The 14701-nt window shown below is 43.7% G+C and overlaps 1 protein-coding gene across 1 annotated transcript in view; it reads right to left on the reverse strand.

Annotated features, from left to right (window-relative positions):
• Positions 1–7823: 7823 nt before the first annotated feature.
• DCAF12 (DDB1 and CUL4 associated factor 12) overlaps positions 7824–14701 on the reverse strand; it is a 40560-nt gene continuing 33682 nt past the window's right edge. Inside the window, exons 6-9 of the mRNA XM_061200507.1 lie at positions 14002–14067; positions 12448–12610; positions 10463–10641; positions 7824–9937 (exon numbers count right to left, since the gene is read on the reverse strand). Coding sequence (XP_061056490.1) covers positions 9779–9937; positions 10463–10641; positions 12448–12610; positions 14002–14067 — 567 coding nt within the window. The 3' untranslated portion in view covers positions 7824–9778. The remainder of the gene's footprint in view (positions 9938–10462; positions 10642–12447; positions 12611–14001; positions 14068–14701) is intronic.

Consider the following 14701-nt stretch of genomic DNA (forward strand, 5'->3'; position numbering starts at 1 on the left):
AGATTCTCAACCACTGTGCCACCAGGGAAGCCCTTTCCTTGAGGTTTTGCTCCAGTTCTACCAGCTCAGCTTCTAGCAGAGTTCTTAGAGAAGCTGCATCCCAACAATGACTCAAGGAGCCCAGCTTTCAGCTTCTCTCTCTAGGGTTGTTCAGGTCCCCTGTGTCCTAGGGAAAAGCCACACATGGCTCCCTCCGGCAGGGGCAGCCTGGCTAAGCCTCTCACCTCTCTGTGGTTAAAAGGGGAGGATGCAACCAGGAAGTGTAAAGGGGCCCCTAGTTCTAGCTTGGGTAAAGGCCTGGCTGGATGCTTGAAGGCTTGGATCCTTTTGTCCAAGTTAACTCCAGCTAGTTCCCATGCTCCTGGCTGTCCCATAGTCACAATTATTTGGACTGAGTTTACGTGAGGGAAGTTGGCCATCTTCCAGGGACTGTGAAATCTCAGCAGACGGCTCAGCTTGTTGGGAGTCCTACGAACGCTTCACAGCTGTGCCCTATTTCAAAGCACCTTCACATCCCTTATCGCAGAAGTTCACAATCAGCCCAGAGAGACTCAAACAGCCTACAGTCAAACAGCTGGTTAATGATTAGAGACAGGATACAACTAGGAACATCAGCCTCAGATCCAGTGCTCTTTCTCCAAGCTGCCTCCTACCTAATTCCTCCAACCAATGCTCAGTTTATTGAATTTGGAGATGCCCTGGCAACATCCTGTTGTTCCTTGAACAGCAAGGTCTATCTGGCTTTAAACAGTACACACACACATACTTTTGAGAAATTGTGTGCATATATTTTTGTAAGTCAAATCTGTACATAAATGCATAGGGGAGCTTGGTTCAAGGACTGAAAAGTTCATTATAGAGAACAAAACAAAAAGACCTCCTTTAAGACTTACATTACATTACAGCCCTGCCTACCTCTCCTCCCTCCCTTCTTAAAAAAATGTTTTGTGCATATCTTTGATCACACTCCATATGGAGTTTGTTTATACAGGGGTGGTGCCTCCAGAGGTTGGGAAGTAAGTTCTGGCTCCCCCTACTGGGCTCATGATGAATTCATTGGCCCAAAGGAATTTACTCAGTCTCCCCAGAAGATTCTGGGGCTCTAGGGACGATCATGTTCCTGCCTGTGCTTGGAAAGACCCCGAAAAACAGGGCTCCCTGAGGAAGGGTGTGATCATAGAAGACTTTCTAAAAGAGTTAGGCCCTCAACTACACCTTGAAAGATTTTGACAGGAGGAGTTGGTGGTGAGCAATTTTGAGAAGGGAAGTGCTATGTGAATTGAGAGGATTGGATGAGCTGGCTGGCCTAAGCAGAATGTTTGTGCCCCAGGAAAGGGAACTGAGGAATTTTCGTTCTAGGCTTTTTGAGCAAAGGAGCAATCAATATTCTCTCTCCTCCTTTATTACTAACTTCTTATTCACAACTAGCACATGTTGAAGAAAAACTGGGAGGGGTGTATTTTAAGTGACACTACTAGAAAATACAGATAAGCAAAGGAATAAAAAAAATATCATTGAGGGACTTCCCTGGCGGCGCAGTGGTTAGGAATCCGCCTGCCATTGCAGGGGACATGGGTTCAAGCCCTGGTCTGGGAAGATCCCACATGCCGTGGAGCAACTAATCCTGTGCACCACAACTACTGAGCCCACGTGCCCCAACTACTGAAGGCCATGTGCCTAGAGCTCATGCTCCTCAACAAGAGAAGCCACCGCAATGAGAAGCCCGTGCACCACAACAAAGAGTAGCCCCTGCTCCCCACAACTAGAGAAAGCCCACACGCAGCAACGAAGACCCAATGCAGCCAAAAATAAATTAATTAATTAATTTAAAAAAATCATTGAAACTCTGCTGCCAAGAGACCCACTACTGACATTCTAGTGATAACATTTTAGATTCTTCCTGTACCTAAATGTAGATATGTATGAATTTTACAAGAGATCCTGCATTAGAAGCTGGCTTATAACTTTGTTAATTAATAATATATTCTATGTTATAATCATCCTATGTCACTACATATAGATTTACCTGTTATATATCACTTTTAAAACTTTTTATTATAAAAAAATTCTAACATTACATAATTAGAAATACAAGCATCATAAGCCCCCATATACCCATCTTGCAGCTTCAACAATTATCAACATACCTCTCTAAAATAATCTAGGGACTTCCCTGGTGGCACAGTGGTTAAGAATCCGCCTGCCAATGCAGGGGACATGGGTTCGATCCCTGGTCCATGAAGATCCCACATGCCGCGGAGCAACTAAGCCCGTGCGCCACAACTACTGAGCCTGCGCTCTAGAGCCTGTGAGCCACAATACTGAGCTTGTGGGCCTAGAGCCTGCGCTCCACAACAAGAGAATCCACCGCAGTGAGAAGCCCGCGCACCGCAACAGAGTAGCCCCACTCGCCGCAACTAGAGAAAGCCCGTGCGCAGCAATGAAGACCCAACGCAGCCAAAGAAAAAAAATAATCTAACCCTCTGGATTATTTATTTATTTATTTATTTATTATTTTTTTGGCCACACTGCACGGCATGTGGGATCTTAGTTCCCCAGCCAGGGATTGAACCCGTGCTTTCTGCAGTGGAAGTGCAGATTCTTAAGCATTGGACTGCCAGGGAAGTCCCCCTCTGGATTATTTTAAAACATAACCTTGACATCATGTAATTTCATCTGTAAATAAAATATCTCTAAGAGGTAAGATTAAAAAAAACATAATCAGTAAAAAAAAAAAAACAAACAAACATAATCAAGATATCATTGTTATACCTAGAAAAAGTAACAGTAATTCTTTGCTATTATCTAATATCCAGTCAGTGTTAAGTTTTCCCTGATTACCTTTTTTTTTTTTAATAGTATTTTTTTTTCTTGGCCGCATCGTGTGGCTTGTGGGGTCGACCAGGGATTGAACGCGGGCCGGCAGTGAAAGCACCGAGTCCTAACCACTGGACTGCCAGGAATTCCCTCCCTGATTATATTTTTCAGTTACATTGTTTTGAATTAGGATGTAAACACCCTCTACACATTACATTTGTTTTCTATGCCTGTCTCAAGTCTCCCTTAATATACAATAGTTCTCTTTTTTCATGCTAGTTGTTTACTGAAAAAAGTAGATCATTTTCCTTACGTTCAGCATTTGGTTGTTTGCATCCCTGCTCTACCATTAATATGTTCTTCCATCCACTGTATTTTCTGAGAACTGATAGATCTAAAAGCTTACTCAGATCAAGTTTGATTTTCTGGCAAGAATACTTCTTAGGTAATGCTGTTAACTTCCTATTGTAACCCATCAGGAGGAACATAGTATGTAGTGGTCTCTCTCTCTATTAAGATTGACCAGAGAATATTTAAAATTTTTATTTAACCATTTCCTTATTAATAGACTTAGGATACTTCCAGTTTTTTGTTTTTGTTTTTGCTAATTAATGCTACGACAACCATTCTTATACATCTGTCTTTGCATGCTTGCCTAGAATATTTCCTAAAATTCCCAGAAGTCTGGGTCAATGGATATAATCAATAACTTTTCAGTGCAATAAATACCATTTTGATAGGCTAAGCCTTCCTAATAAAGACCACAGTAAATAAAATAAACCAGTAGCCCAGGAACAGTAAAGTCAGTGCTGACTTTTTCTGCTGACTTGGGCATCCTTCTCATTCTGACTAGCAGGTCCAGGTCTGCACAGGCAGGCACAGGGCAGATCCTATTGTAAAGCTAGTTTAGGTATGTTAGGCCTTAGCTAGATCTTCTATTTTCTCCTGTTGTCAAGGGGGACTGCAGAGAGCTGTCCATGTTATTGGCTAATAAATTCAGGATGGGAAAGCATCCTGAGACTCTACTGTCTACACTGTGAAAAGATGACCTAGGGTAAAAGTTAAAAATGTTGAGGCAGTTTGACATAGTTAGGAAAAAGCAACCAGAGGTAGGCAGTTTTGGGGATTACTGCCTCGGTCCTGGAAGGAACAGGTTTTTCAGGCAGAATCAATTAAAGTATGGTTCTGAACTTTAATTTTTGCGTTTACAAGTCTTAGCACTACTATATAAGTACATTTCCTCTTTGTATCATCATAAAAGAAAAAAGTTTTTCTTAAATCTCAAATGTGATTTCATAAAAATTGGTATCTGAAAATTCCTTAGAATACCCCTAGTATTAATTTGCTAGGGCTGCTGAAACAAATTACCACGAACTTGGTGGTTTTAAAACAACAGAAATTCATTCTCTCACAGTTTTGGAGGTCAGAAATCCAAAATCAAGGTGTCAACAGGGCCACAATCCTTCGCAAGGCTCTAAGGGAGACTCTTTCCTTGACTCTTCCAGCTTCTGGTGGCTCCTGGCATTCTTTGGCTTATAAATGCATCACTCCATCTCCTTCTGTCTTCAGGTCATCTTCTCTGTGTGTCCCCGTACATCCTTTTCTGTCTCATAAGGACACTCTCATTGGAGTTAGGGCCTAGCCTAACCCAGTATGAGCCCATCTTAACCCTTCCCCTAATTACATCTGCAAAGACCTTATTTCCAATTAAAGTCACATTGAGGTTCTTCTGGTAGACTTGAATTTTGGGGGGACACTATTCAACCTACAATTCCCAATGTTTTACTGGAAACCGTTAGGAAAATAAGATTCACTTAACAAACCTGCTATATTTACCTGCTTTGAGGACAAACTGCTTGAGGATCACTGCCTATTCTTCTTAGCCTTCCCTGCACCATTAGAACAGTTGTTGTGGATCCAGGAAATCTAACGTCGAATTTGAACTCCTGTCCTCATCATATAAGATAAAAAAAAAAAATGATGTCCAGAGAGGGGAAAAGACTTGTTTAAAGTCATGCCCATGAGCAGCAGCAGTAGATCTATAACTGAACCCATATCCTCCCCTTTCAGTCCACACTTACCTTGAGCAATTGGCATTTGGGGGTGGCATGAATTTACCTCCTCCAGGGAAGAGCAATAGTATCTACTTTTTTTTTTTTTTTGGGCCGTGCCGTGCGGCATGGGGGTTCCCCAACCAGGGATCCAGGGATCGAACCCCTGGGCCCCCTGCACTGGGAGCGCAGAGTCTTAACCACTGGACTGCCAGGAAAGTCTCTCTCTCTTTTTTTTTTTAGTATCTTTAATTAGGTAATATAACATCCCCCTTCCTCAAGAAAAAAGAAAGGTCTAATGGTGGGAACTTAAGCATGGTGATTGGCGCAATAATTCTGTGCTTCTAGCAGAAGGGCCTGGGAGCAGAGAGCTGCGGTGGTGGTAGTTAAGGATGTTTCTTGGGCAAGCAACACATTACACGGCCCACACGGCCACTCCTCAGGCCAACGTACCCAGCACAGTGTTCTATGCATCAGCAAACGGCCTTGACCCTGGAGACAAAAGAAGCTGCATTATTTTTTCCAGTCCTCTGTCCAGGCTGTCACCAGCTAAGAAAAAAGTAGCTACAAGTAAGGGAAGTTTATTTTCTTTAAGATGGGAGTTGATCATTTGTTTTCTTCCTGTTCTTAGCACTAGGGATGTTAATTACAGCTCTGAATACTGCTTAACAAGAAACGCAGTAAACATGTCACTCTGAGCTCAGTTAATGAGTATTATTATCTTTTAAAAATTCTGATTTCGGCAATTACACACTAATCAAGAGGAGTGTTCAGATGTGAGGCTCAACCCAGGGGGAATTTAAGAGGACAGCTCATACCTGTCTTGGAGAGCTGAATCATGAGTTTACAGTCCCATCTTGAGTTCAGTTCACACCTCTCTCTCTCTCTAGTGGTAGTTTAGAAACAAATTTCTCACATGTGTTTCTCTAGATTATTCTTTGGAGGAGCTGAAATGAGGGCAGGAGAACCAAGCTAACAAACCCGAACTTTCTTCTGTCTTCATCAGTAATTCCAGAATTAGAAGCCCACGTTTCTACCTTCCCAAAGCTTCCAGCCATTTCAGCACAATAGCATGAAATGAAATGTGGCTAAAAGCAAGAAACATTGAGTGTTCCTCTTCTCCCCTTTCCCCTCCACATTGTTGTCTCCCAGACACCAGCCAACTGAAAAGGAAGGAAAAAAACACTTGGGTCATAGGATCTTACAAGATTGACCCCCCCAATCCTAAGCCACGGGTCTTGACACCCTGACTTACTTTTCCTGGGTACCTGTTCTAGGAAATGTATGGGATCAGAGAGCCCTGGACTGGCAATCTTTAGCTTTATTAGGAACACTAATAAATTTAATAGAAAATTAATAGTTAATTAATTAAAAAAATAAATTTATTATTTTTGACTGCATTGGGTCTTCGTTGCTGCATGTGGGCTTTCTCTAGTTGCGGCGAGTGGGGGCTACTCTTCCTTGTGGTGCGCGGGCTTCTCGTTGCGGTAGCTTCTCTTGCTGTGGAGCACGGGCTCTAGAGTGCAGGCTCAGTAGTTGTGGCACACGGGCTTAGCTGCTCCATGGCATGTGGGATCTTCTCAGACCAGGGCTCGAACCTGTGTCCCCTGCATTGGCAGGCAGATTCCTAACCACTGCACGACCAGGGAAGCCCTAGTTAATTAATTTAATGGACCAGATTAATACTAATCAACTTCGGAAGTGGCAGGCATGAGGGAAACTGGGGCATAAATGAGGTTCCAAAGACTTCTGCAAAAGGACCCAAAGGATGATGGGAGGAGCCAGCAGCCCATTTGGAATGAGGCATGCGCCTGAGAACAAGGAAGTTCTTTCATGGCCTGGGAGTAAGGACTGCTGGCAGGAAAGGGAGGGACCACATAAAGTCCACAAGGCCCTTCTGTGATACACACTTTGCTGCAAAGTCTGGTTGGAAAGTGAGAGCAGGGCCAAGATTCCACAGAGGCCAGAGGTCCAGGCCAGGCCCTCCCCACATCCCGTGTCACCTTTCTCTGAGCATGTTTCATGCACATGAGTCCCATGGTAACCCCAAACCTCAGGTTGTGAGAAGCATGTCTGTTTTAATCTGCATTTCCCAAAAATAATTTGACCATGGAGCATTTTGCAAACACCAATTACTGTTCCATGGATTGGGGATTCTGAAAATCTCATTTTGGGAAAGGCCAATTCCAGTCCTTTTCCAAATGTAACTCTTCTCCTCTAGGAAGCTCTCTCACTTGCTTCAACTCATTCACCTCCCCCTTCCTGTTTTGCAGCCTTTGATCATATAGGTAGGTGCCTGTATGAGTCACGTTCTGAATCAGTCTCTAAGGGCAGCTGTATTCAGCTTACCTGGCTATGTGGCCCAGCCCTGATGGGTCTCCCAGAGATGACTGAGGAGAGTGGTGGGGTTCAGCAGTCTGCCTTTCTCTCAGCTACAGCCCCAAACAGCTTCCGGGAAGAGCATCACTCACTACGGACACTGCATCCTCCTCTTAAAGCTAGGATCTATGGTTCCAACTTCAAAAAACTGATACTGTTCCCAGGGCACTTTCAGTCATTCTCAGGGCCCCTCCACTGAAGCAGACGGGGCCTGTCACCAACCCTGTTTTACGTAAGAGGAGCTGGTCACGTTGCTCACATCCACAGTCACTCAGAGCAAAAGGACCAGCACGCCCCCTCATCGTCAGTCTGGTTTTCTCTCCAAGTACCACACTACTTCCCCCGGGCATACCCACTCTCAACTGGACTCCAGAGCAACTGATCTTGGGCCAGGGCTGGGGACAAGGAGCAAGTAGGTCTTAGTGTTTGTGTGTTTGCCCTTGACCTGCCTTTACCCTTGAGGGAACTCCTGTGTTCTTCTGCTCCAAGCAATCCAAGCACCCCAAGCTGCACCCCACTTCCAACCAGTCATTTGGGGCCTTTTCCCTGCTGTCTCTTGGCTATACATACTCAAACTTTGCATTGGAATAATATTTATTTATTTTTTTTACTTGGCAAAAAGTCAAGTGCCACATTTTTAAAAACAAAATCTCAAACAATCAAACGCATTACCCATCACAGAAGAGGGTCTGGCAACAGTACAAAACATCCTACTTAAGATTTTTTATACAAGTAGGTTTAAAATGAGTTCTGTGAGAACTAAGAAATCTACAGCTTGTAGTTTAATAATAGAAAAAAATTAAGACAATTAAAAGATCTGTAGCATCCAGCATTTTGCTTAATTCCCTGTTTTATAGCACCTATTTCTCTAGGTTAGAAGATAAGAATTCTAGAACCTGTGGTGTATGCCTTGTACCACAGCAAGATAGGGTGGACCTGCTGTCTCCCCTCCCCACCAGCCCCCATCACCAAGGAGAAGACACTCTTTTTTTTTCAATCTCCCCACTTACTCCCAGAGCAGAGGGGGATAACTGGGAAAGCAACTTAGAAATTAGAGTGCAGGAATATGACTTCCTTTCCCCAGAATGGGCTGCTGACAGAAGCAGAGTATGTGTTTAGAATGGTGGAGGAGTTTGTGGGTGGGAACAGCTATTATCTGCAACATGATGCATAAAAAGCAAGGAGTAACTGGACATCACGGTCAGTTGCCTGCAAGTTTAAAAACCTCAGACTAAACAGACAGTTCAAGCGAAGAACAAATTACTAATCACATAGATGCTTTTACATGCACACCACTGTTGGCTGTAGGCCACCCCATCACCATCCCAGGGCTGAGCCAACAGAGTGGCTCCACTGTATTAAGAAAAACAAACATTACACACATGAAGCACTCACTACACACAGATAAATCCCCTGTTCATCCCCACCCTCCAGAACTGAACCCAATTTAGAAGACAAAAGCAAAACCCACTGGGGAGATTAGAAGAAAGGCAAAGAAGTTTCTCCCCAAAGCCAAGGGGACCGAGTATGTGAATTTTAGCAGACTTGAGGCCCTCAGCTCCAGGCCCCTGAGAAACCAGATCAGGTCTTATTTGAGAGGAGGGAGAGGGAGGTTTGGATGGAGATTCTTTTTACCAAGTCCTACCAAGGCTTCTGTAGCCTCCAGAGCTGTACCTTGGATGGAGACCCTGATCTTTTGGGGGAGTGGCCATTGATTTAACCAGATGGGAAACTGAAGTGGAAGTGACACATACACAGAAATGTTCTCACCTGGGGGACACACAGATGGGAAGGCAGGTGGGAGATGGATTACTTTGGAGTCCTGGCATGAGTCCCCAGGAAGCTTTCAATCTAACTCAAAGGGTTTCCTACTGGTGATTTGTTTTCCTTTCTATTTTTACTTCCTATAATCAGTGTTGTTAGACTTTACAAAACAAGATAAAAACTAGTCCCAAAGCTGGACTCTGTGAATATAGTTGTTTCTTTTATAAATATTTTAATTACAGTAATCCTCACTCCAGATAATTTCAGTGACAAACGGTACTTGCAGGCACACAAGTTCACACACACACACACACACACACACACACACACACACAGCCCCCAAACTTTCACAGAAAGTCTGACAGCAACCATATAATTATAAAGGAGCCCTACCTCTCAAGAGTGAAGTAAGGGTGAGAATGACTATGTCAACCTAAAGAAGCCAGAGAGGGGAGACTGTGTGTCGCTTAAAGAAAAAATATAAACAGGAATTAACAACAATGTCTGGTTGAGAAGCCAGAAAGAAAAAAGAGTAAAGTAAAATTCTGCTTACCAAAAGGGAAAAAAGGAAAAAAAAAAAAAAAGAAAACCCTTTAGATTTCTGTACAGAGGTTCTTCCTGTCAAGTGCCTAAACCATAGGCAAACTCTGGTGTTCCCACTAAAATATGAAGAACTCACACAACTGGAAAAAAATCAAAAGAAGAAATGGAAACTGAGGATGGAAGTTAGTGAATTTCTGTGCATTCTGGGAGAGACTTAGTTGCCGTTAACTCCAGAGCCCAGCGTAGTTTCCATGGAGCCCTGAAGGGAGGGGTCCTCCTGCCACGAAGAGCTTCGTTCCGGACGAGTCGTAGCAGTGCGTGTAGACAGCGTTGGGGAAGGAATCAGTGTCCGAAAAGTAACTCCTCCAGGTTTCGTCATGATTCTGTGGGAAATAAGAGACTCTGTGAGCACTCGCCGTGGGGCAGAAAAGGGACAGAAGGGACAAGAATGCTTTCTAGACTCCTTAAGAGGAGAGGGTCCTGTATCTATACAGGAGACTGGTGCTCATGGGAGTTGGAGCCCCATTTTTCCAAATGAACATTAGGGAGGAGCCAAGCAGGCTGAAGAATTGCTACGCAAACCTAAGGTCTTCTCAGGACTGCTGGAACCAAATGCTTTAATAATTCACTGGCAGCCTCAGTGGGAGGTTCCTCTCCTTCCAGCTCTATTTTCACCCGGGGGTTACCCTGGGCCAACCGGTGTGTCTTACTGGGCCTGTTTTCCCACAGACATGCAGACACAGAAACAAAACCAAGGGAAAGTGCCTTTCTCTGCTCCAAGGAGTGTCTCTTACTAGTGAAAAACTATGTGGTAGGTGGTATGTCAGTGGGGGTGGGAGCGGGTGGGTAGAGTGAATACAACTTTTCTGTCACTGTCCAGTAACCATGTGAGGTATGGGCTTACTCACCAGCCAGCCTCTGCCAGTCGTTAGTTTCAGATTCTCCCCTGCTAGTCTGGGCTTGGACCCATAACAAGCTGAGCGCCTCTCTTCCAGGAACCTCTGAGCTCGGATGTCATAGAATAGCAGGGAGCCCTGCCCTGTGCCCACAGTGATGATGTGCTCATAGAAGCTCACTGACCGGATACCTGAGAGAGAGAAAAGTAAAGGGCAATCAGGTCTGCTAGCCTGAACTTCTCTGACACTGAGTTCACATGGCACCCCTAAATACCACAGCGCCTTTCCCAAGGCAGACCTAGCTCACGCACAAGCCAGAGAACCCTGATGCCACACTGCCCATCCACACACTAACAGGAACCTTCCCATAAGCCTCAGAAGTACCAAATGCCTGATGACGCCCAAGATGCTTTGGGCCCAAGACCGTAAGTATGTCCTGAACCTGCTTACCTCCCCTCGACTCACTCTGAAGTCACCTTTCATAACTCTAAGTTCTTCTCCATTATATGTTTCCAACCCATACTGAAACTGAGGGTAATCTGCATATTTACAAATCATTACATTAACAAGGACTTTCTTGTATTTGACCTAAAACCACTACCATGGCACTGCAAGAGGTCTTTATCTGGTATTAAGTGTGTTATGAGAGTGGCAAACAGCCTAGAACTGAAGCACTCAAAGGAGCACTGTCTCTCACCTGTGAATTTAAGACAAGTCACCTAATCACTTTGGGTCACAGGGAAAATACATCTGCTGCATCTGTGGATCAGATAAGTGCATGGGATGTGAAGATGTCTCTAAGTACAAAAGAGGTGCTCACTAATATTTGTGAAATCAATATTTCCTTATTAGGTTTGAAAGCTACTCCTGTAACAGTAACCAAAATCTCTTAAAACTTCATTGCAGACATCATTCCGGCCAAGACTATTTATTCTTTCCCTTACTACTTTCCTTACACACATTATTCTCTCTGTTCTGAAATGTATTTCAAGAATAACTGAAAACAGATCTAAAACAATGGCCAAAACTGCAGCATCTACACGAAAATAAATACTACTTGAAAGAGAGAAGATACTGTGCCTTTTAGGACTCTCAGGATAACGTGGCCACATTTTTGCATGAGAAGGGGGACAATGTCAGATGAAGAAGAAAACACACTTTGTTAGTTGGACAATCTGGATTCTGGTCCCTGGCTGTTCCCCCACCAACCTGTGTGGTGTTTGGCAAGTTATTTAACCAATCTGGGTCTCAGTCTCCTCATCTATAAAATGGGGTGTAAACTGCTTCCCACAGGGTTCTTGGTAAGATGAAATGAGATGTCAGACAAAGGTATTCTGAAATCTTAAAGTACATTACAAACGTAAGTCTCTCTTTTTATTCCTCAATGAAGAATGAGGGTGTCCTCAGAGAGAATATGCTATTAAAGATTGGGAGGCGGGGGGGCCTGAAGCCTAATTCACCCAGTGGGTAAGAACTAAACTGAATATTTTCTTCAGCTTTATTGAGGTATAATTGACATAGAATACACTGCACATACTCAAGGTATACAATTGGAAGTTTTAACATATGTATATATCCATGACACCACCACCACAATCAAAATAACATATTTATCACACCCAAAAGTTTCCACATGCCCCTCTGTAAAATCCTCCTCACCCCACCACATCATCCCTTAGCATAAAACAATTTTATAGTTCAGGTAGGGTCCCAGCAAAAAACTACCACAAGGAGTAGGGCTCCGTGGAAGAAAACGGAAACCACCAATACGCTGACTATTGGTTTCCATCAAAGGCTTCTGTGGCCACACATTTGTGTGCGGTGTTTGAAGCTTTGCTGCCGTATGCAGGTATTCAATCTCCCCTCTGTGTCACCAAACACCTCCACCAGGTTCCATAAAGATCACTACATTTGTTTGGAAACCAATATTGAAACTGAAGGTCAAAACCCATTCACAACGCAGCTGTAAGCCTGAGGGGCACACGGGGGCCTCTTACCACTGCCTCGCTCCCTGGAGCAGACAGACTTGACGTTGTATGATGGCTGCCGTGGATCCAAGAAGGAGACATGAGCTTGGGAGCCCACTGCATACACTGACCACTCACTACCATAGGCCAGGCACACATTCTCACGGCAATATGGCAGTTTGGTGGAGAGGAGCTGAAAACGGAGAGAGAAGAGATGCACCTATGGCATTACCGGAAAGCACAGGGCAGGGCATTGTTCTTAGATGCCCACCTCTGTGGGCTTTCCTCATATACCAGACAAACAAAGTCACAGACAAAAAGACATGTCCCAATTAACGAAATAACATCCTGTTCCACCCCTACGTATGTAAGAGAAAGAAAGAATGATGATAATAAACAATATCTAGGTACTGAAGAGGGCCAGTTAGGGAAAAAGGTCAAGCTTGAATTAAATAATCAGAAGCAGAGAGAAAGGCCAAAAGCCACAGGCTGTTTCCAGGGATAACCCCAGGGCACTAAAGCCACGGTCCCACTCTGTTCTCTGCCGGGAAGAGCCACTACCCTTCTCATTGATCTTCAGGTAAAGGGGCTGATTTCTGGCTACCCTCAGCCTAACTCCCCAACTGTATGGGAGTTGTACACTATAGAAAGCACACTCGTGGGACTGCTCAACCCCAGGTAACCCCAATTAGCCTTAACCCTGGATCCTTGTCATTTAGCCAATCCTCAGTGGCTACTGCACGTAAGGCACCAAGCAAGGTCAGTGGAGCTCAAAGGCTGCTGTGACATGAAGGAAATCAATAATTCCTGGAGCTCTGCTTCCTCTTGAAAAAGAGTCTATCATAGAAGTTATAAGCAGCAAAGGCCTCTGGGACAAGAAGAGGACAAACGATCCACGGGTAGGTTTAACTTTAGGCAAAAGGTGCTTGCAAATATTGTAAATTAAATCCATACGTTACATGATTATTTCAGAGATGATTAATCTTAGTTTAATTGATCTTCGGTTGCCAATGGCTCCTAACATTTAGGTTTTTCCTGCCCTCACAATATTGCAAATAGTCAGTAATCCATAAGCAAATACTTAAATGCATTGTGGATTGGAAGATTGCTAGTTAAAGGAGTCTCTCAGCAAGTCTTTGCAATGTGAAAGAATCACCCCCTCTGACTTTTTTTTTTTTTCCCCCCCAGTTCTGGACATTAGTTTAATCAGTCATTTTCACCTTCTCTGAAGAGCATAAAAATTTACTCAGTTTGCCAGTATCCCTGTCATAAAATTGCTGTAAGTTGTTCTAAATTAATTATTTCACAGGAAATAGATAGATCTCTTATTGTTGGGTAATGGAAATGCATAGATTATCCTGCACGTGTTACTCCAATCAACTGATAACATAGTTTCTGCTGGGTTCCCTCTGACTTCTTTAAAAGACTTTTAAGAGGGGCAGGCCAGACTCAGAATTTCACGCACTGTGCAATCACATGCCCAGACCCTTGGAGAATTCGTGCTTTAGACAAGAATGAAAAAGTTTAGGGAGGATTAAAGTATTTTAACTATAAGGTGAAACTACTAAGTCATGTTCACCACACCTTAGACAGTGTATTTTCAGCCTTCCAGAGATGAAAGTAGCCATCCAGAGATACTGCTCCCAATTCCTGCAAGAGCAATGAAAAACAGGTTATACTCACAGCAACTAATATATTACAGTAAGCAGGGGAAGACCCTGCAGGTTGGGGTCCTCCCATTACTCACTCCTATCCTATGATGGTGCCAGGGATTATCAGCCCATCATCTTACCCTACAAAATGCAGCTGTACAGCATATTAAAGCAAGGCTGCTTCTTGAGAGAACCCAAGAAGCAAGTCCTGGTTTGAACATAGACAACCATGGTTAAAAAAGCCCATACTATACAATCATACACATGACATCCTGTTTGATAGTTAGAGCAGAGCATGCACATGAAGGCAGTTTTGTAAGTCTCAGTGTGAGAGCTTCTATAAGTAGAGGGTCTAAGCTGGGAGAGATAAGTCTACCCCTAACCCATAAATATGGATGAGAGATAGGAGGCGGCTAAGGGAACTACCCCTCAAATTGTGGCCTGATTCAAATTTTGGGAAAAGAGCCTTTCTTCTCTTCTGGCTCTGGGTCTCCATACTAACACTCTACTTAATAGCCCAGCAGTTTCAGATCTGACTCAAATGATTAAGTTAAGACTTGATGGCAGTGTTGAGAAGAGGCAGTAAAGAATGAAAAGAAACTGAATACAAGAGAGAAGAAAGTGACTGCATG

Source organism: Eubalaena glacialis, chromosome 9 (genome assembly GCF_028564815.1).
Source record: "Eubalaena glacialis isolate mEubGla1 chromosome 9, mEubGla1.1.hap2.+ XY, whole genome shotgun sequence".
Lineage (NCBI taxonomy): Eukaryota > Metazoa > Chordata > Mammalia > Artiodactyla > Balaenidae > Eubalaena > Eubalaena glacialis.